The sequence below is a fragment of the Cherax quadricarinatus genome, chromosome 85 (genome assembly GCF_038502225.1).
Source record: "Cherax quadricarinatus isolate ZL_2023a chromosome 85, ASM3850222v1, whole genome shotgun sequence".
Lineage (NCBI taxonomy): Eukaryota > Metazoa > Arthropoda > Malacostraca > Decapoda > Parastacidae > Cherax > Cherax quadricarinatus.
The window spans coordinates 19,211,279-19,234,413 of NC_091376.1; the positions used below are offsets into that span (position 1 = coordinate 19,211,279).

General features: G+C 42.4%; 1 protein-coding gene across 8 annotated transcripts in view; it reads right to left on the reverse strand.

Annotated features, from left to right (window-relative positions):
- Positions 1-23,135, reverse strand: part of LOC128703100 (UDP-glycosyltransferase UGT5-like) — a 104,065-nt gene that overhangs the window by 17,471 nt on the left and 63,459 nt on the right. For all 8 annotated transcript variants that reach the window (XM_070103494.1, XM_070103499.1, XM_070103495.1 and 5 more), the window contains one exon: positions 14,526-14,748. In XM_070103494.1, coding sequence (XP_069959595.1) covers positions 14,526-14,748 — 223 coding nt within the window. The remainder of the gene's footprint in view (positions 1-14,525; positions 14,749-23,135) is intronic.

The following is a 23,135-nucleotide window of genomic DNA, read 5'->3' on the forward strand; positions in this document are numbered from 1 at the left end:
AGATCACCTACCTGACCCATAGTCAGGACATCCCAATTTAGCGCACCCAAGTAATTTTTCAGTCCCATGAAGTCGGCCAAGCGAAAATCTGGGACAGAGATGTGATTGCAGTTATCTGGGTAATTCCATGATATATTGAAACTAAGTGATTTGTGATCACTTTCCCCAAGCTCATCATTAACCTCAAGATTATTAATTAGTGAATCTTTGTTGGCAAGAACCAAGTCAAGCAGATTGATTCCTCTAGTTGGTTCTATCACAACCTGTTCTAAAAGCAATCCTGAACCGTATCAGGAAAGTTACTAGACTCAAGATTTCCTGTCATATTGTTAAAATCAATTTGTCTAAAGTTAAAATCTTCCATTATCATAACATAAAGAATCACACATAAAGTGGGAGTTGTCACAGTTGCTCTTTGCTGATGACTCTGTGCTCTTGGGTGATTCTGAAGAGAAGTTGCAGAGGTTGGTGGATGAATTTGGTAGGGAATGTAAAAGAAGAAAATTAAAAGTGAATACAGGAAAGAGTAAGGTTAAGAGGATAACAAAAAGATTAGGTTATGAAAGATTGGATATCAGATTGGAGGGAGAGAGTATGGAGGAGGTGAATGTATTCAGATATTTAGGAGTGGACGTGTCAGTGGATGGGTCTATGAAAGATGAGGTGAATCATTGAACTGATGAGGGGAAAAGGGTGAGCGGTGCACTTAGGAGTCTGTGGAGACAAAGAACTTTGTCCTTGGAGGCAAAGAGGGGAATGTATGAGAGAATAGTTTTGCTAACGCTCTTTTATGGGTGTGAAGCATGGGTGATGAATGTTGCAGCGAGGAGAAGGCTGGAGGCAGTGGAGATGTTATGTCTGAGGGCAATGTGTGGTGTGAATATAATGCAGAAAATTCGTAGTTTGGAAGTTAGGAGGAGGTGTGGGATTACCAAAACTGTTGTCCAGAGGGCTGAGGAAGGGTTGTTGAGGTGGTTCGGACATGTAGAGAGAATGGAGCGAAACAGAGTGACTTCAAGAGTGTATCAGTCTGTAGTGGAAGGAAGGCGGGGTAGGGGTCGGCCTAGGAAAGGTTGGAGGGAGGGGTAAAGGAGGTTTTGTGTGCGAGGGGCGTGGACTTCCAGTGGGCATGCGTGAGCGTGTTTGATAGGAGTGAATGGAGACAAATGGTTTTTAATACTTGACGTGCTGTTGGAGTGTGAGCAAAGTAACAATTATGAAGGGATTCAGGGAAACCGGCAGACCGGACTTGAGTCCTGGAGATGGGAAGTACAGTGTCTGCACTCTGAAGGAGGGGTGTTAATGTTGCAGTTTAAAAACTGTAGTGTAAAGCACCCTTCTGGAAAGACAGTGATGGAGTGAATGATGGTGAAAGTTTTTTTTTTCGGGCCACCCTGCCTTGGTGGGAATCGGCCAGTGTGCTAATAATATATATATATATATATATATGTATATATATATATATATATATATATATATATATATATATATATATATATATATATATATATATATATATATATATATATATATATATATATATATATATATCTATGCAAAACAACCAATGTGAAAGAATAGAGAAATTCCAAGCGCTTTCGTGACTACTCACATTTTCAAGGAACAATAAAAGTAATGCATCAAAGGAAGGCATATAAAGGGTCTAGACCACACCTCACTATCACATCCCACAACAAAGCACCATCTGACTCGCGTCTCACAAGAAAGGGAACACTGCAGCAGGTCTTTCACTCAACCCACTAGCAAACTATTCTTCTCAAGAATTAAGAATTTTAATATTAATTATTTGTCCAATGTATTATTAAATTCTTCCCAAATACTATTAATTATAAATGGATGTAATTTATATAAACCAAAGGAAATATTCATATTATTGTCAAAACTGCTTTTTATGAAACAAGATTCAATTATATTTCTGTCAGCTATGGACTTGCTTGATGCAACTTTCTCAACTTTTTGAAAATCAATTGGAAGGTTAAAATCTCTCACATGAATAAATAGAGCATTGGAATATTGTCCAGTTCTAATGTTATATTTATGTTGTTTTAATCTTAGTTCGAGACTTTTACCAGTTTGACTGTAATAAACTTTATCTCAAATTTTATAAGGAATCTTATAGACACATCCGTCAGCATTTTGTGGGGAATTCTTTATCAAAAGTTGTTTTTACTGTATCAAGATTTTTAAATACAACTTTAATATTAAAAGTCTTAAGAAGAGAAGGCATATCAACCAAGTTTTCATGGTAAGGGAGAACCAACATATTTTTAGTTGAATAAGGCTGGTTGTAATTTATCAATTACGTTTCTTGGGTATTTCAAATCATTAGCTATTTCATTAATTTTGGGTATTTCCTCATCTATGTACTCTGGACTACAGATACGTAAAGCTCTCAAAAGCAATGATTAGAAAACAGACAGTTTAACTCTATCTTGGTGAGAAGAATGATAGTGGACATAGGAACAGTTTTTTGTAGGTTTACTGTAAATTACCCTTGTTAATTAAAACTTCTAGAAAAGGCAATGAGTTATTTTCTTCAAACTCTACAGTAAAGTTAATAGAATGAGCTAAGCTATTTAATTTTCCAAGGAAATGGTGTATATGTACATTTTTGGGCATAAGACACAAAATATCATCAACATATCTGAACCATTTAGCTCTATTAGGGAGGATTGTGTTAAGTAACCTTGTTTCAAAAAATTCCATGTATAGGTTACTAAGAACAGGTGAAAGAGGATTTCCCATTGCCATACCAAACTTCTGAGTGTAAAACTTATCATTAAATACAAATTTTGAAACAACAATGCAAAGTTTAATAAGTTTAATGATTGTAGGAACTGGCAATGGTAAATCATAATTAATGTTACCATTGTAAATCATAATTAATGTTACCATTGCCAGTTCCTACTATCATTAAACTTTGCATTGCTGATGCAAAAAATTGTATTTAATGATAAGTTTTACACTCAGAAGTTTGGTATGGCAATGGGAAATCCTCTTTCACGTGTCCTTACTAGCCTTATTCAACTAAAAATATGTTGGTTCTCCCTTACCATGAAAACTTGGTTGGTATGCCTTCTCTTCTTAAGACTTTTAATATCAAAGTTGTATTTAAAATTCTTGAAACAATAAAAAAAACTTATAATAAAAAATTACCCACAAAATGCTGACAGATGTGTCTATAAAATTCCTTCTAAAATTTGCGATGAAGTTTATTATGGTCAAACTGGTAAAAGTTTCGAACTTAGATTAAAACAACATAAATATAGCATTAGAACTGGACAAGATTCCAATGCTCTATTTATTCATGTGAGAGACTTTAACCATCCAATTGATTTTCAAAAAGTTGAGAAAGTTGTATCAAGCAAGGCCATGGTCGGCAGAAATATAATTGAATCTTGTTTCATAAAAAGCAGTTTCGTCAATAATATGAATATTTCCTTTGATTTATATAAATTAGATCCATTTATAATTAATAGAATTTGGGAAGAATTTAATAATACATTGGACAAAATATAAATTTTAAAATTCTTAATTCTTGGGTAGAATAGTTTGTTCGTGGGTTGGGTGAAGGACTTGTCTATTTGGGCCAGCGGGCCTGCTGCAGTGTGGGCCAGCGGGCCTGCTGCAGTGTGGGCCAGCGGGCCTGCTGCAGTGTGGGCCAGCGGGCCTGCTGCAGTGTGGGCCAGCGGGCCTGCTGCAGTATTCCCTTTCTTATGAGACTCGAGTGAAGTGTTGCTTTTTTGTGGGATGTGATTGTGAGGTGTGGTCTAGACACTTAATATGCCTTCCTTTAATGCATTACTTTTATTGTTCCTTGATAATGTGAGTAGTCAAGAAAGCCCTTGGAATTTCCCTATTTTTTCACAGTGGTTGTTTTACACCAGTGGACCTCATCATATATATATATATATATATATATATATATATATATATATATATATATATATATATATATATATATATATATATATATATATATATATATATATATATATATATATATATATATATATATATATATATATATATATATATATATGGAATGGGGTCCATTGGTGTAAATTGTGGGACCCATAGCCTCGGAGAAGTGGATAAAAAGGCTTCAAGAAAGAATATTTGGATTTCTTCCTGAAGCCGTTTGAATATTCCATTTCCCATACCACTCCATCTTTTCATTCTTTTCTTACCAATAGGAACATTTTATTATATAATATGGTACAGAAGATTTAAGATATACATTGTTGATATAAAGGCGGCATATACAGTACATGTTGTTACGTGGGTATCACCGATTATAAGACAATAATCTCATCCAGCTCCTCAGAGCTGGGACGTGTGCCCAAAATACAGCAGGCATTACCCCTTTGAACAGCCGCACTGAGCCGCTGGAACAGAAAACTAGCTGCCCTGGGATCCCTAGTTACCCTGATGAGTGTTTTTCCCACCTCCTTAAGGATTTTAGATGCACTCTTTCCCCATGAGCCAAGGGTCTCAAACATATAATGATTGGCAAGTTCTCCATATTTTCTAGACTTTTGGGACTTCCTGAAGCTGGCAGCTGCCCCTCCTTCCTCCCTGGTGTGTTGGAGATAGGTTTCAGCCAAGGAAGATGCACATGTATAGTGTCAAACCACCTGCTTCCCGTCTGTCCAGACATGAATTGTGATACCATCTGGATGCTTCTGGCTGCCATCAGATCTGCATAGCTGGGGTGACTCCCTTACTGCTGGGCATCCGGCTGTTGTGAGGCTCCTCTTGATAATGTTATTAACCTCCTCATGTCTTGCAATCTTTCCCTTGGATTTACGGCACGCAAGACCATGGTACCCGAATCGGTCTGCTGCTTCACTGCCACAAATACACCTGTGTTCGGAGAGAATAGGGGCGGCAAGTCGAAGGGCAATACCAATGCGGATGGTCTGTGGGTCGAGGTGTGTGCCAAGACTGGAGTTGGGAACAGTCAACCGAAAGTCTCCTGCATGAGGGGCTCTCACTGCCAGGAGGTGGGCTCTATCCTTCTCTGACACACTCTGTTGAGGGTATATTTTCCACTATTGGACCATCCCAGTGCGATTGTTTGTAGTTGTTGGGGGACCAGGTCTGGTTTCAGAGCCTGTTAGATTATCCCAGATCATGGCTCCGTCAATGAACTTTTGGTCCTGGACTCCAGTCTTGTCCCTCTGGATGCAATACATGAGGACAGAAAAGCAGGTAGCGCAATCTGTGATGATTTCCGAACACCAATGCCTCCTAGTCTGACTGGAAGTGTAGCTTGGTTCCACTGCCCGTCTTCTACAGTAAGGTTAAGTACTTTCGTAAAAATCTGCCTCAGAATACTGTCATATTCGTGCAGTATAGGGTTATCATATGAAGGTGCACATCTTAGGAAATATGTCAACCTGGGCAGACATAAGCACTTTGTCAGAAGGTACAAGGCATCGTGGGTGTTCAGATTGCCTATTCGTTGTTCCATTCTCCTTAACTCTTCCAATTTCTTCCTGAGAACTGTGTCAATGGCATTGCTTCCCAGAGGTGCTCCTAGCAAGACACTATTTGTGGGGGCAATGACTGCTGCTCCTAGTAGTTTTGATCTCACTGCATTTATCACTTGTTGACTGACTGAGATGATTTCACATATGGATGAATTCAGGATGAGACCCATTTCCTGTCCCCGTGTCGATACCTGTAAGTGTGTGTGTGTGTGTGTGTGTGTGTGTGTGTGTGTGTGTGTGTGTGTGTGTGTGTGTGTGTGTGTGTGTGTGTGTGTGTGTGTGTGTGTGTGTGTGTGTGTGTGTGTGTGTGTGTGTGTGTGTGTGTGTGTGTACTCACCTAGTTGAGGTTGCAGGGGTCGAGTCCAAGCTCCTGGCCCCGCCTCTTCACTGGTCGCTACTAGGTCACTCTCCCTGAACCATGAGCTTTATCGTACCTCTGCTTAAAGCTATGTATGGATCCTGCCTCCACTACATCGCTTCCCAAACTATTCCACTTCCTGACTACTCTGTGGCTGAAGAAATATTTCCTAACATCCCTTTGATTCATCTGTGTCTTCAGCTTCCAACTATGTCCCCGTGTTGCTGTGTCCAGTCTCTGGAACATCCTGTCTTTGTCCACCTTGTCAATTCCTCTCAGTATTTTGTAGGTCATTATCATGTCCCCCCTATCTCTCCTGTCCTCCAGTGTCGTCAGGTTGATTTCCCTTAACCTCTCATCATAGGACATACCTCTTAACTCTGGGACTAGTCTTGTTGCAAACCTTTGCACTTTCTCTAGTTTCTTTACATGCTTGGCTAGGTGTGGGTTCCAAACTGGTGCCGCATACTTCAATATGGGCCTAACGTACACGGTGTACAGGGTCCTGAACGATTCCTTATTAAGATGTCGGAATGCTGTTCTGAGGTTTGCTAGGCGCCCATATGCTGCAGCAGTTATTTGGTTGATGTGCGCTTCAGGAGATGTGCCTGGTGTTATACTCACCCCAAGATCTTTTTCCTTGAGTGATGTTTGTAGTCTCTGGCCCCTAGACTGTACTCCGTCTGCGGTCTTCTTTTCCCTTTCCCAATCCTCATGACTTTGCACTTGGTGGGATTGAACTCCAGGAGCCAGTTGCTGGACCAGGTCTGCAGCCTATCCAGATCCCTTTGTAGTTCTGCCTGGTCTTCGATCGACTGAACTCTTCTCATCAACTTCACGTCATCTGCAAACAGGGACACCTCGGAGTTTATTCCTTCCGTCATGTCGTTCACAAATACCAGAAAGAGTACTGGTCCTAGGACTGACCCCTGTGGGACCCCGCTGGTCACAGGTGCCCACTCTGACACCTCACCACGTACCATTACTCGCTGCTGTCTTCCTGACAAGTATTCCCTGATCCACTGCAGTGCCTTCCCTGTTATCCCTGCTTGGTCCTCCAGTTTTTGCACTAATCTCTTGTGTGGTACTGTGTCAAACGCCTTCTTGCAGTCCAAGAAAATGCAATCCAAACACCCCTCTCTCTCTCTTGTCTTACTGCTGTCACCATGTCATAGAACTCCAGTAGGTTTGTGACACAGGATTTCCCGTCTCTGAAACCATGTTGTCTGCTGGTGATGAGATCATTCCTTTCTAGATGTTCCACCATTCTTCTCCAGACAATCTTTTCCATGATTTTGCATGCTATACTTGTCAGTGACACTGGTCTGTAGTTTAGTGCTTCATGTCTGTCTCCTTTTTTAAAGATTGGGACCACATTTGCTGTCTTCCATGCCTCAGGCAATCTCCCTGTTTCGATAGATGTATTGAATATTGTTGTTAGGGGTACACATAGCGCCTCTGCTCCCTCTCTCAGGACCCATGGAGAGATGTTATCTGGCCCCATTGCCTTTGAGGTATCTAGCTCACTCAGAAGCCTCTTCACTTCTTCCTCTGTTGTGTGTACTATGTCCAGCACATGGTGGTGTACCCCACCTCTCCGTCTTTCTGGAGCCCCTTCTGTCTCCTCTGTGAACACTTCTTTGAATCTCTTGTTGAGTTCCTCACATACTTCACGGTCATTTCTTGTTGTCTCTCCTCCTTCCTTCCTTAGCCTGATTACCTGGTAATTAACGGTTGTTTTCTTCCTGATGTGGCTGTATAACAGCTTCGGGTCAGATTTGGCTTTTGCTGCTATGTCGTTTTCATATTGACGTTGGGCCTCCCTTCTTATCTGTGCATATTCGTTTCTGGCTCTACGAGTGCTCTCCTTATTCTCCTGGGTCCTTTGCCTTCTATATTTCTTCCATTCCCTAGCACACTTGGTTTTTGCCTCCTTGCATCTTTGGGTGAACCATGGGCTCATCCTGGCTTTTTCATTATTCCTGTTACCCTTGGGTACAAACCTCTCCTCAGCCTCCTTGCACATTGTTGCTACATATTCCATCATCTCATTAACTGGCTTCCCTGCCAGTTCTCTGTCCCACTGAACCTCATTCAGGAAGTTCCTCATTCCTGTGTAGTCCCCTTTCCTGTAGTTTGGTTTCATTTGTCCTTGCCTTCCTGCTTCCCCCTCCACTTGTAGCTCTACTGTGTATTCGAAGCTTAAAACCACATGATCGCTGGCCCCAAGGGGTCTTTCATATGTGATGTCCTCAATATCTGCACTACTCAAGGTGAATACTAAGTCCAGTCTTGCTGGTTCATCCTCTCCTCTCTCTCTTGTAGTGTCCCTTATGTGTTGGTACATGAAGTTTTCCAGTACCACCTCCATCATCTTAGCCCTCCATGTATCTTGGCCCCCATGTGGCTCCAAGTTCTCCCATTCGATCTCCTTGTAGTTAAAGTCGCCCATGATCAGGAGCTTTGTCCTGCATGCATGAGCTCTTCTGGCCACTGCAGCCAGTGTGTCAACCATCGCTCTATTGCTCTCATCATACTCTTGCCTTGGCCTCCTGCTGTTCTGTGGTGGGTTATACATTACTGCAATTATCACCTTGGGACCACCAGAGTGAAGCGTTCCCGCTATGTAATCACTTTCTTCTCCGCTGTCTCCTCTCTCCAGCTCATCAAAATTCCATCGGTGTTTGATCAGCAATGCCACTCCTCCACCCCCCCTGTTCCTTCTGTCTTTTCTCAGGATCTGGTATCCCGCTGGAAAGATGGCATCTGTTATCATACCTGTAAGCTTGGTTTCTGTGATTGCTATGATGTCTGGTGATGCCTCTTTGACTCTTTCGTGCCACTCCTCCCACTTGTTTGTTATTCCATCAGCGTTTGTGTACCATACCTTCAGTTTCCTTTCCAACACTGTGGTTTGGGGGCCTGTGGGGGTGGGAGACCTGGTAGCTTACTGTGGGATTCTATGGTTGGGGGTTGGGTGGAAGCTGTGGGTATGGATTGTATTGTGTGTTGGGATGGTGTGATAGGTTGTGGGGTTCTGAGGATAGTTGTGTGTGTGCTTGCCCTTGCTGCTCTGTTCAGCTCTGACTGACCTCTGGTGGTTCCATTCTTGTCTCCTTTCCTAGCTCCTTTCGCTTTTTTGTCCTCTCCCTCAGCTGCTTTCTCTCTGTTTGTGTTCTGTCTCTGTCTAGGAACACCTTCTTGTACTCTTCCGAACTTTTCAACCGTGGTTTCTCTTGGAGGATCCTGTTCCGCACTGTTTCTGTCCTGAGATCAGCTTCATCGGTCGGTTTCTCCCCTTCAAGTACCCCCCTATTCTCTGAAAATTTACAATCTCATCCATGTCTTCTCCCCCTATTTCCGTGATGATTTTCTCAATCTCCTTTCTTTCTTCCTGCCGTCTTTCAGTGTGTGTCCTTTCCTCTCTCTCCCGAAGCCCATGGATAATCACTGATTTTGCCCTTTCCTCCTCCCATTGCCTCTTCTTCTGTGACTCTGGTTCCTGTCTGTATGTGGTCATTTTCTCCCTTGATTTTTCCAGTGGCTCTTGATAGCATGGTTGTGCCTCAGCATTCGACCTATCTCCCTCTCCATCTGCACCCATCTGCTCTTCCCTTCCACTCACTGGCCCTTCTTTGCAGGCTGATATGACCTTAGCATAATTCATATTTCCTTCCTTCCTGATCAGCCTCTCATCATCGTATGGCGTGTCTTCTCTGGTCACTACCCCTGAGACTTGCTTCAGCCTGTTTACCTCAAATTCTAGGACCTTTACCCTGGCTACTGCAGTTTCGACTTGTGCCTCCCATTTCTTCGTCTCCTTCTCCAACCTCTTTTCCCATTTCACAGAGAGCTCTTTCTCCATTTTTTCAGAAAGCTCTCCTAATTTTCTCTCCCATTCTTGCTCTATCCTTTTCCACTGCTCCTCCATCCATTCCTCCCTACCAGTACCATTGTCATCTGATCCCTGATTCCTGCGAGTCCCAACCATTTTTTTTTTTTTTTTTTTTTTAATGAAAGAGAGAGAGAGAAAGAGAAAAAAGAAAAAGGGGGAGAGAGTGAGAGATAGGGAGAGAGAGAAGGGGAGAGAAAGTGAGAGAGGGAAAAGGTAAGAGAAAGGGGGAAGTGACAAGGGAAGAAAGAGAGAAGAGGAAGAGAGAGAGTAAGAGAGGAATAGAGAGAGGGAGAGGGAGAGAGAGAGGAAGAGAGAGAGAAAGAGAGAGAGAAAGAGTGAAAGGAAGAGAGAGAGGAAGAGAGAGAGGATGAGAGAGAGGATGAGAGAGAGGATGAGAGAGAGGATGAGAGAAAGGGGGAGAGAGAAAGAGAGAGAAAGAGAGAGAGAGAGAGAGAGAGAGAGAGAGAGAGAGAGAGAGAGAGAGAGAGAGAGAGAGAGAGAGAGAGAGAGAGAGAGAGAGAGAGAGAGAGAGAGAGAGAGAGAGAGAGAGAGAGGAAGAGAGAGGAGAGGAGAGGGAGAGAGATGGGGGGGGAAAGGAAGGGTTATAGGGTCACTTCACAGGAAGGTGTAAATCCTGTATATGTGTGTGTGTGTGTGTCTATATATGTGTGTGTGTGTGTCTGTATGTGTGTGTGTGTGTGTTTATGTGTGTGTTTGTGTGTGTTTGTGTGAGTGTGTGTGTGTGTGTGTGTGTGTGTGTGTGTGTGAGTGTGTGTGTGTGTGTGTGTGTGTGTGTGTGTACTCACCTATTTGTGGTTGCAGGGGTCGAGTCACAGCTCCTGGCCCCGCCTCTTCGCTGATTGCTACTAGGTCCTCTCTCTCCCTGCCCCATGAGCTCTATCATACCTCGCCTTAAAACTATGTATGGTTCCCGCCTCCACTACGTCACTTTCTAGGCTATTCCACGGCCTGACTACTCAGTGAATGAAGAAATACTTCCTAACATCCCTTTGATTCATCTGAGTCTTCAACTTCATATTGTGACCTCTTGTTTCTGTGTCCCTTCTCTGGAACATCCCGTCTTTGTCCATCTCGTCTATTCCGAGCAGTATTTTATATGTCGTTATCATGTCTCCCCTGACCCTCCTGTCCTCCAGTGTCGTCAGGCCGATTTCCCTCAACCTTTCTTCGTAGGACATTCCCCGTAGCTTTGGGACTAGTCTTGTTGCAAACCTTTGCACTTTCTCTAATTTCTTGACGTGCTTGACTAGGTGTGGATTCCAAACTGGTGCTGCATAATCCAGTATGGGCCTGACGTAAATGGTATACAGAGTCTTAGACGAATCCTTACTGAGGTATCGGAACGCTATCCGTAGGTTTGCCAGGCGCCCGTATGCTGCAGCAGTTATCTGATTGATGTGCACCTCAGGAGATATGCTCGGTGTTATACTCACCCCCAGATCTTTTTCCTTGAGTGAGGTTTGCAGTCTTTGGCCATCTAAACTATATTGTGTCTGCGGTCTTCTTTGCCCTTCCCCAATCTTCATGACTTTGCATTTGGCAGAGTTAAATTCAAGGAGCCAGTTGCTGGACCAGGCTTGTAGCCTGTCCAGGTCTCTTTGTAGTCCTGCCTGATCCTCATCCGATTTGATTCTTCTCATTAACTTCGCATCATCTGCAAACAAGGACACTTCTGAGTCTATCCCTTCCGTTATGTCGTTCACATATACCAAGAACAGCACAGGTCCTAGGACTGACCCCTGTGGAACCCCGCTTGTCACAGGCGCGCAGTCTGACACCTCGTCGCGTACCATGACTCGTTGTTGCCTCCCTGTCAGATATTCTCTGATCCATTGCAGTGCCTTTCCTGTTATGTGTGTCTGATCCTCTAGCTTTTGCAGTAACCTCTTGTGAGGAACTGTGTCGAAGGCCTTCTTGCAGTCCAAAAATATGCAGTCGATCCACCCCTCTCTCTCTTGTCTTACTTCTGTCACCTTGTCATAAAACTCTAGTAGGTTTGTGACACAGGATTTTCCTTCCCTGAAATCGTGCTGGTTGTCAATTATACCCTTGTTTCTTTTCAGGTGCCCAACCACTTTCCTCCTGATGATCTTCTCCATGACCTTGCATACTATACATGTTAGTGATACAGGTCTGTAGTTTAGTGCCTCATGTCTGTCTCCCTTTTTAAAAATTGGGACTACATTTGCCATTTTCCATACCTCAGGGAGTTGCCCAGTTGCAAATGATGTGTTGAAGATCTTTGTTAATGGCTCACACAATATCTCTGCTCCCTCTTTAAGGACCCATGGAGAGATGTTGTCTGGTCCCACCGCCTTTGAGGTGTCAAGTTCGCATAGCAGCTTCTTCACCTCCTCCTTGGTTATATGTAACTCATCCAGCACTTGCTGGTGTGCCCCCCAGTTCTGATTTCTTGGAGTCCTACTGGTTTCCACTGTAAATACCCCTTTAAATCTTGTGTTGAGCTCCTGACAAACCTCTCGGTCGTTTCTTGTGAATTCCCCATCACCCTTCCTCAGTCTGATTACCTGGTCCTTGACTGTTGTTTTCCTCCTGATGTGGCTGTACAACAGCTTCGGGTCAGTCTTTACTTTTGATGCTATGTCATTTTCATATTGTCTCTGAGCCTCCCTTCTTATCTGTGCATATTCGTTTCTGGCTCTTCGGCTGATTTCTTTATTTTCCTGAGTTCTCTGTCTTCTGTACCTTTTCCATTCTCTAGTACACCTAGTTTTTGCCTCCCTACACCTTTGGGTGAACCAAGGACTCGTTCTGTTCTTCCCATTATTTCTGTTTCCCTTGGGAACAAACCTCTCCTCTGCCTCCTTGCATTTTGTTGCTACATAGTCCATCATTTCTTGTACTGGTTTTCCTGTCAGTTCCCTCTCCCACTGAATGTCTTGAAGGAAGTTCATCATGCCTGAGTAGTTCCCCCTTTTGTAGTTTGGTTTTTCCCACCCTATTCCTGCTACTCTCTCCACTTGGAGCTCAACTATGTAGTCGAAGCACAGAACCACATGATCACTAGCTCCCAGGGGCCTTTCATACATGATACCCTCGATGTCCGAACTACTCATGGTGAATACAAGGTCCAGCCTTGCTGGTTCATCCTCTCCTCTCTCTCTGGTAGTGTCTCTAACATGTTGATGCATGAGGTTTTCCAGTACCACATCCATCATCTTGGCTCTCCATGTTTCGGGACCCCCATGGGGCTCCAGGTTTTCCCAATCTCCTTGTGATTGAAATCACCCATAACTAGTAACTTTGCTCCCCCCATGTGTGCTCTCCTGGCCACCTCGGCTAGTGTGTCGATCATTGCTCTGTTGCTCTCATCGTATTCTTCTCTTGGCCTCCTGCAGTTCTGTGGCGGGTTGTACATTACTGCAATTATCACCTTATGTCCCTCAGACTGGATTGTTCCTACTAAGTAGTCCCTTTCGCCCGTGCCATCCATTCCTTCCATTTTCTCAAAACCCCACTGGTTTTTAATGAGCAGTGCAACTCCTCCTCCCCCTCTCCTCCCTCTGTCTTTCCTGAGGATTTGATATCCGGATGGAAAGATTGATTCTGTTATTATTCTGGTGAGTTTTGTTTCTGTGAGTGCTATTATGTCTGGGGATGTCTCTTTGATTCTTTCGTGCCACTCCTCATACTTGTTTGTTATTCCATCTGCATTTGTATACCACACCTTCAACTTCTTTTCTAAGACTGTGGTCTGGGAGGTATATTGGGGTTGGGGAAGTGGGAGACCTGGTAAGGAACTATGGGTTGTTGCTGTGGGGGTGAAGTTTGTAATGTAGTGGGTGGGGGCATTGGATGTGGCATGGGTGTTTTGATTTAGAGTGTTTGGTTGCACTGGGGTTGACCTGGTTGGGAGGCTTCTATAGGAAGTTGTGAGGGAGGCTGTATTTGATCTACTTCCTGGGTCTGGGATCTCCTGTCTGTCTTCTCCATCCCCTCTCTTTCCTCCTTTCGCCTTTGTACCATCTCTCTCAGTTTCTGCCTTTCTTCTTGTGTTCTGTCGCGGTCGAGATACACCTTCCTGTATGCCGGCATGTTCCTTAATCGTGATTTCTCCTGCAGGATCCTGGTCCGAGTCGCTTCTGTGTGTGTGTATGTGTGTGTGTGTGTGTGTGTGTGTGTGTGTGTGTGTGTGTGTGTGTGTGTGTGTGTGTGTGTGTGTGTGTGTGTGTTACAAATTAAATTATATTTCTTATTAGAAGGTAATTTGGTTTTACATTTATTAAACATAGCTGTTTGTTTTGAGTTTAGGTTACAACAAACATACGCGGGATTGAGGAACAAGTGATGTTGTTTTAATGTTGACAAGCCACTTCTTAAGTAATTCAGAATATAGGTTTAATACCTAAAAATATATATTACACTTAAGTTGCCAAAATGCCCAGAAGTCAACCCACGAGCGACAGTCATAAAAGGTTACTGTGTAAAGTTCGTCTTGAGTTAGAACATTAAAAACAAACTTGCGGGACAAAAGACTTTAAACACTACAGATAATCCCTAGAGGGAAACCTTAAATATTCAGATACAGTGTCCATTAAAAAGATACCAAAGAGTTTTTAGTTTGCTGTTGTGTATCAGCTAATACTAGATCGACTTTTGTAGCTAGAGAAAAAGAATTTGTTAAAGAAATGGTAACAATTTATGTAAATCAGTGATAAATGAACCTTTTATCATCAAGATGGATAAGTTAACTATGAATCAAGATTACGCTCACCAAGAATGTCTTGTTGAGGCAGCCAGTTTGTGATCATCAGGTTGTCAGGAACGTCTTCCAGTTCTCCCTCGTATTTCCAGATGACTCGCTGAGGCAACCTACGGAAAGCCTCGATGAAGAGGTCGCGGTACTGGACTGGCATTGTGATGGCTGGAACAACAGTACCCATGTTGAAATATATAACACCAGCTGACCCTGCTCCAGTGATCCAGGACTCCAATTCCTGTAAAGAACATAAAAATATTTGCCCAATCTATTTTTCAGTTTTGCATCTGCCAAGACGACACAAGCTTGTTTAAATATTCCTAAAGTACTGTGGTATCTTCTCATCACAATGATTTGCGATGAGAATACTATAGAAACCTATTCTAAAATAGCAAACCTCAAACCTATTCTAAAATAGCAAACCTCAGCGAAGGAGAGGGCAACTGACCTGTGTCAGGAAACAGTACAGTGATAAGTGAAGTCTCCTCCTGCAAGCAACTGACCTGTGTCAGGAAACAGTACAGTGATAAGTGAAGTCTCCTCCTGCAAGCAACTGACCTGTGTCAGGAAACAGTACAGAGATAAGTGAAGTCTCCTTCTGCAAGCAACTGACCTGTGTCAGGAAACAGTACATTGATAAGTGAAGTCTCCTCCTGCAAGCAACTGACCTGTGTCAGGAAACAGTACAGTGATAAGTGAAGTATCCTCCTGCAAGCAACTGACCTGTGTCAGGAAACAGTACAGTGATAAGTGAAGTCTCCTCCTGTAAGCAACTGACCTGTGTCAGTAAACAGTACAGTGATAAGTGAAGTCTCCTCCTGCAAGCAACTGACCTGTGTCAGGAAACAGTACAGTGATAAGTGAAGTCTCCTCCTGCAAGCAACTGACCTGTGTCAGGAAACAGTACAGTGATAAGTGAAGTCTCCTCCTGCAAGCAACTGACCTGTGTCAGGAAACAGTACAGTGATAAGTGAAGTCTCCTTCTGCAAGCAACTGACCTGTGTCAGGAAACAGTACAGTGATAAGTGAAGTCTCCTCCTGCAAGCAGCTGACCTGTGTCAGGAAACAGTACAGTCATAAGTGAAGTCTCCTGCAAGAAACTGATCTGTGTCAGGAAACAGTACAGTGATAAGTGAAGTCTCCTCCTGCAAGTAACTGACCTGTCTCAGTAAACAGTACAGTGATAAGTGAAGTCTCCTCCTGCAAGCAACTGACCTGTGTCAGTAAACAGTACAATGATAAGTGAAGTCTCCTCCTGCAAGCAGCTGACCTGTGTCAGGAAACAGTACAGTGATAAGTGAAGTCTCCTCCTGCAAGCAACTGACCTGTGTCAGGAAAGAGTACAGTGATAAGTGAAGTCTCCTCCTGCAAGCAGCTGACCTGTGTCAGGAAACAGTACAGTGATAAGTGAAGTCTCCTCCTGCAAGCAGCTAACCTATGTCAGGAAACAGTACAGTGATAAGTGAAGTCTCCTCCTGCAAGCAACTGACCTGTGTCAGGAAAGAGTACAGTGATAAGTGAAGTCTCCTCCTGCAAGCAGCTGACCTGTGTCAGGAAACAGTACAGTCATAAGTGAAGTCTCCTTCTGCAAGCAACTGACCTGTGTCAGGAAACAGTACAGTGATAAGTGAAGTCTCCTCCTGCAAGCAGCTGACCTGTGTCAGGAAACAGTACAGTCATAAGTGAAGTCTCCTGCAAGAAACTGATCTGTGTCAGGAAACAGTACAGTCATAAGTGAAGTCTCCTTCTGCAAGCAACTGACCTGTGTCAGGAAACAGTACAGTGATAAGTGAAGTCTCCTCCTGCAAGCAGCTGACCTGTGTCAGGAAACAGTACAGTCATAAGTGAAGTCTCCTGCAAGAAACTGATCTGTGTCAGGAAACAGTACAGTGATAAGTGAAGTCTCCTCCTGCAAGTAACTGACCTGTGTCAGGAAACAGTACAGTGATAAGTGAAGTCTCCTCCTGCAAGCAACTGACCTGTGTCAGGAAACAGTACAGTGATAAGTGAAGTCTCCTCCTGCAAGCAACTGACCTGTGTCAGGAAACAGTACAGTGATAAGTGAAGTCTCCTCCTGCAAGCAACTGACCTGTGTCAGGAAACAGTACAGTGATAAGTGAAGTCTCCTCCTGCAAGCAACTGACTTGTGTCAGGAAACAGTACAGTGATAAGTGAAGTCTCCTCCTGCAAGCAACTGACCTGTGTCAGGAAACAGTACAGTGATAAGTGAAGTCTCCTCCTGCAAGCAACTGACCTGTTTCAGGAAACAGTACAGTGATAAGTGAAGTCTCCTCCTGCAAGCAACTGACCTGTGTCAGTAAACAGTACAGTGATAAGTGAAGTCTCCTCCTGCAAGCAACTGACCTGTGTCAGGAAACAGTACAGTGATAAGTGAAGTCTCCTCCTGCAAGCAACTGACCTGTGTCAGTAAACAGTACAGTGATAAGTGAAGTCTCCTCCTGCAAGCAACTGACCTGTGTCAGTAAACAGTACAGTGATAAGTGAAGTCTCCTCCTGCAAGCAACTGACCTGTCTCAGTAAACAGTACAGTGATAAGTGAAGTCTCCTCCTGCAAGCAACTGACCTGTGCCAGTAAACAGTACAGTGATAAGTGAAGTCTCCTTCTGCAAGCAACTGACCTGTGTCAGTAAACAGTACAGTGATAAGTGAAGTCTCCTCCTGCAAGCAGCTGACTTGTGTCAGTAAACAGTACAGTGATAAGTGAAGTCTCCTCCTACAAGCAACTGACCTGTGTCAGTAAACAGTACAGTGATAAGTGAAGTCTCCTCCTGCAAGCAACTGACCTGTGTCAGGAAACAGTACAGTGATAAGTGAAGTCTCCTCCTGCAAGCAACTGAAATGTGTCAGTAAACAGTACAGTGATAAGTGAAGTCTCCTCCTGCAAGCAACTGACCTGTCTCAGGAAACAGTACAGTGATAAGTGAAGTCTCCTAATGCAAGCAACTGACCTGTGTCAGGAAACAGTACAGTGATAAGTGAAGTCTCCTCCTGCAAGCAACTGACCTGTGTCAGGAAACAGTACAGTGATAAGTGAAGTCTCCTCCTGCAAGCAACTGACCTGTGTCAGGAAACAGTACAGTGATAAGTGAAGTCTCCTCCTGCAAGCAACTGACCTGTATCAGGAAACAGTACAGTGATAAGTGAAGTCTCCTCCTGCAAGCAACTGACCTGTGTCAGGAAACAGTACAGTGATAAGTGAAGTCTCCTCCTGCAAGCAACTGACCTGTGTCAGGAAACAGTACAGTGATAAGTGAAGTCTCCTCCTGCAAGCAACTGACCTGTGTCAGGAAACAGTACAGTGATAAGTGAAGTCTCCTCCTGCAAGCAACTGACCTGTATCAGGAAACAGTACAGTGATAAGTGAAGTCCCCTCCTGCAAGCAACTGACTTGTGTCAGGAAACAGTACAGTGATAAGTGAAGTCTCCTCCTGCAAGCAACTGACCTGTGTCAGGAAACAGTACAGTGATAAGTGAAGTCTCCTCCTGCAAGCAACTGACCTGTTTCAGGAAACAGTACAGTGATAAGTGAAGTCTCCTCCTGCAAGGAACTGACCTGTGTCAGTAAACAGTACAGTGATAAGTGAAGTCTCCTCCTGCAAGCAACTGACCTGTGTCAGGAAACAGTACAGTGATAAGTGAAGTCTCCTCCTGCAAGCAACTGACCTGTGTCAGTAAACAGTACAGTGATAAGTGAAGTCTCCTCCTGCAAGCAACTGACCTGTGTCAGTAAACAGTACAGTGATAAGTGAATTCTCCTCCTGCAAGCAACTGACCTGTCTCAGTAAACAGTACAGTGATAAGTGAAGTCTCCTCCTGCAAGCAACTGATCTGTGCCAGTAAACAGTACAGTGATAAGTGAAGTCTCCTCCTGCAAGCAACTGACCTGTCTCAGGAAAGAGTACAGTGATAAGTGAAGTCTCCTCCTGCAAGCAACTGACCTGTGTCAGGAAACAGTACAGTGATAAGTGAAGTCTCCTCCTGCAAGCAGCTGACCTGTGTCAGTAAACAGTACAGTGATAAGTGAAGTCTCCTCCTGCAAGCAACTGACCTGTGTCAGTAAACAGTACAGTGATAAGTGAAGTCTCCTCCTGCAAACAAGTGACCTGTGTCAGTAAACAGTACAGTGATAAGTGAAGTCTCCTCCTGCAAGCAACTGACCTGTCTCAGGAAACAGTACAGTGATAAGTGAAGTCTCCTCCTGCAAGCAACTGACCTGTGTCAGTAAACAGTACAGTGATAAGTGAAGTCTCCTCCTGCAAGCAACTGACCTGTCTCAGGAAACAGTACAGTGATAAGTGAAGTCTCCTTCTGCAAGCAACTGACCTGTGTCAGTAAACCGTTCAGTGATAAGTGAAGTCTCCTCCTGCAAGCAACTGACCTGTGTCAGTAAACAGTACAGTGATAAGTGAAGTCTCCTTCTGCAAGCAACTGACCTGTGTCAGTAAACAGTACAGTGATAAGTGAAGTCTCCTCCTGCAAGCAACTGACCTGTGTCAGTAAACAGTACAGTGATAAGTGAAGTCTCCTTCTGCAAGCAACTGACCTGTGTCAGGAAACAGTACAGTGATAAGTGAAGTCTCCTCCTGCAAGCAACTGACCTGTGTCAGGAAACAGTACTCGAAAAATATGCGATTGTTTACTACACTTCAAATTCACTTGCGACAAGGGGAATGTTATGTTAGAAGAAATGAACTCACAGTAAAATCTTGTATCGACTCTCAGCTGATGGCTGTGCTAACATTAAGTCTACAGTTTGTATGTGTTAGATCTCATTATGGTGGAGGAGCTGCTTGCTTGCTTGTTTGCTTGCTTGCTTGCTTGCTTGCTTGGTTTTCGATAACTTCAAAATAATTGATAAATTAGACATATGTGCTACAATTCGGTATCTTTATTGAGGAAACGTTTCGCCACACAGTGTATGGACTGATGAAGCCACTGTGTGGTGAAACGTTTCCTCACTAAAGATACCCAAGTTTTGCACATGTGTCTAATTTATCAACTTGTCGGTTGTTTGAAAATTTTTTCTACAAAACAGAGTGTTATTCACCATGAGCCCGAGCTGCCGTACTGTACTTAGTCCTGTACCGCCGACTGGCTAGACGGCTTTCAGGTTCATAATGTATGGTCAATTAATTTCGAGTAACTTAAAATATTATTATACAAATCGCTAATGGAAATATATATATATATATATATATATATATATATATATATATATATATATATATATATATATATATATATATATATATATATATATATATATATATATATGTATATATATATATATATATATATATATATATATATATATATATATATATATATATATATATATATATATATATATATATATATATATATATATATATATGTATATATATATATATATATATATATATATATATATATATATATATATATATATATATATATATATATATATATATATATTTTATTATCACACTGGCCGATTCCCACCAAGGCAGGGTGGCCCGAAAAAGAAAAACTTTCACCATCATTCACTCCATCACTGTCTTGCCAGAAGGGTGCTTTACACTACAGTTTTTAAACTGCAACATTAACACCCCTCCTTCAGAGTGCAGGCACTGTACTTCCCATCTCCAGGACTCAAGTCCGGCCTGCCGGTTTCCCTGAATCCCTTCATAAATGTTACTTTGCTCACACTCCAACAGCACGTCAAGTATAAAAACCATTTGTCTCCATTCACTCCTATCAAACACGCTCACGCATGCCTGCTGGAAGTCCAAGCCCCTCGCACACAAAACCTCCTTTACCCCCTCCCTCCAACCCTTCCTAGGCCGACCCCTACCCCGCCTTCCTTCCACTACAGACTGATACACTCTTGAAGTCATTCTGTTTCGCTCCATTCTCTCTACATGTCCGAACCACCTCAACAACCCTTCCTCAGCCTTCTGGACAACAGTTTTGGTAATCCCGCACCTCCTCCTAACTTCCAAACTACGAATTCTCTGCATTATATTCACACCACACATTGCCCTCAGACATGACATCTCCACTGCCTCCAGCCTTCTCCTCGCTGCAACATTCATCACCCATGCTTCACACCCATATAAGAGCGTTGGTAAAACTATACTCTCATACCTTCCCCTCTTTGCTTCCAAGGACAAAGTTCTTTGTCTCCACAGACTCCTAAGTGCACCACTCACTCTTTTTCCCTCATCAATTCTATGATTCACCTCATCTTTCATAGACCCATCCGCTGACACGTCCACTCCCAAATATCTGAATACGTTCACCTCCTCCATACTCTCTCCCTCCAATCTGATATTCAATCTTTCATCACCTAATCTTTTTGTTATCCTCATAACCTTACTCTTTCCTGTATTCACCTTTAATTTTCGTCTTTTGCACACCCTACCAAATTCATCCACCAATCTCTGCAGCTTCTCTTCAGAATCTCCCAAGAGCACAGTGTCATCTTGGCTTAAATAGCAACGTTCATCTTGCCATATAGGACAAGCGAAAATTTGTGTATACAATAATTTCGCCAAAATCATTCTGACCCTAACGAAAAAAATATATTTCTCTTTGTTTCTTTAGTATTAAATTATTGTAAACAAATCTAAAATATATTTAGTTGGGTTAGGCTAAAATAAATTGCGCTTGTTATAATAAGGTTAGGAAAGTTTTCTAAGTTCCTTTTTGTGTAAAGTTATAAATTTTCACATTAACATTAATGAAAAAGTATATCTTTAAACGTATAAGAGAAAATTTTAGAAAGAACTTAATTTTAAATGAGTTCTTGCTAATTGACCAGTTTTACATATTCGGCACGACATATACATATATATACATACATATATATATATATATATATATATATATATATATATATATATATATATATATATATATATATATATATATATATATATATATATATATATATATATATATATATATATATATATATATATATATATATATATATATATATATATATATATATATATATATATATAAGTATACAAGATATGATGTAGGGCATAATGACAGTAGTTTGTTGGATTATGTGGAAACATAAACACATATGCAGTTTAATGTGATTCTTTATTGACAACGTTTCGCCCACACAGTGGGCTTTTTCAAGTTGGTGGGGAGGGCTATGTATCTCTTCTCGGCAGTGTCTTCTCTGGGTGTGTTGAAGATGTTTAATGCCCGTCGTCTGCAGTCTCTGATGAAGTGACGAAGATAGTGGAGTTTAGAAAATACTTGTTCAATTATAGTATTTTCTAAACTCCACTATCCTCGTCATTTCATCAGAGACTGCAGATGGCGGGCATTAAACATCTTCAACACACCCAGAGAAGACACTGCCGAGATGAGATACATAGTCCTCCCCACCAACTCCATTGCCAAACATGTTTCCAACATCTTTTCCAATACATCATTCCAAGTATCTACCTCCACAACCACGACCATCAAGGACATTACCATTAGTAGACAGGACAAGCTTCCATCCTCTGCAGGGGTATACATAATCCCTTGTAATGACTGCAACAAATTATACGTGAGAAAAACATCAAGAGACCTCCAAACATGTATTTCAGAGCACCAATACGCAAGCAGGACTGACGATACAAGGAATGCCTCTGTACAACATCGCAATTCACACAACCATTTAATTAACTACAGAAACTCAAGACTTATCGCCACAGAAGACAACACTCAATACCGAAGAATCCTGGAATCATCGCTTATCTCTATAACGAACAATTTCAGCCAGAACAACGGCTTCTATAACATAGCTGAACCACTCGCCAAGAAACTTCTTCATCGGTATCCCACATAAGAACATAGAACACTGCAGAAGGTCTGCTCACAACTTATCCAATACCTCTTCCAAGCTACCCAAGACTCTATAACCCCACCTGGTAGATCATCAGACGCAGCATTCTCCACCTGATCTCAATATTCTGAACCTGACTCTAAATACTCACGTACCTTCCACCCCAGGTAGATCTGTTTGTGACTTGAAAGAGCCCACTGTGTGGGCGAAACGTTGTCAATAAAGGATCACATTAAACGGCATATGTGTTTATGTTTCCATTGTGTCGGTATTTTATACCATTTATTTTCATTGTTGGATTAAGTATTGGTAGATAAAAAGCTGTTGAGTAGACTTCAGGATGTACATGTTTATAGAGGGGCCACAGATATATCAGATCACTTTTTAGTTGTAGCTACACTGAGAGTAAAAGGTAGATGGGATACAAGGAGAATAGAAGCATCAGGGAAGAGAGAGGTGAAGGTTTATAAACTAAAAGAGGAGGCAGTTAGGGTAAGATATAAACAGCTATTGGAGGATAGATGGGCTAATGAGAGCATAGACAATGGGGTCGAAGATGTATGGAGTAGGTTTAAAAATGTAGTGTTAGAGTGTTCAGCAGAAGTTTGTGGTTACAGGAAAGTGGGTGCGGGAGGGAAGAGGAGCGATTGGTGGAATGATGATGTAAAGAGAGTAGTAAGGGAGAAAAAGTTAGCATATGAGAAGTTTTTACAAAGAGGCACTCACTCTTATGAACCAAAATATTGAAGAGAGTGATTGCCTCTTTACCG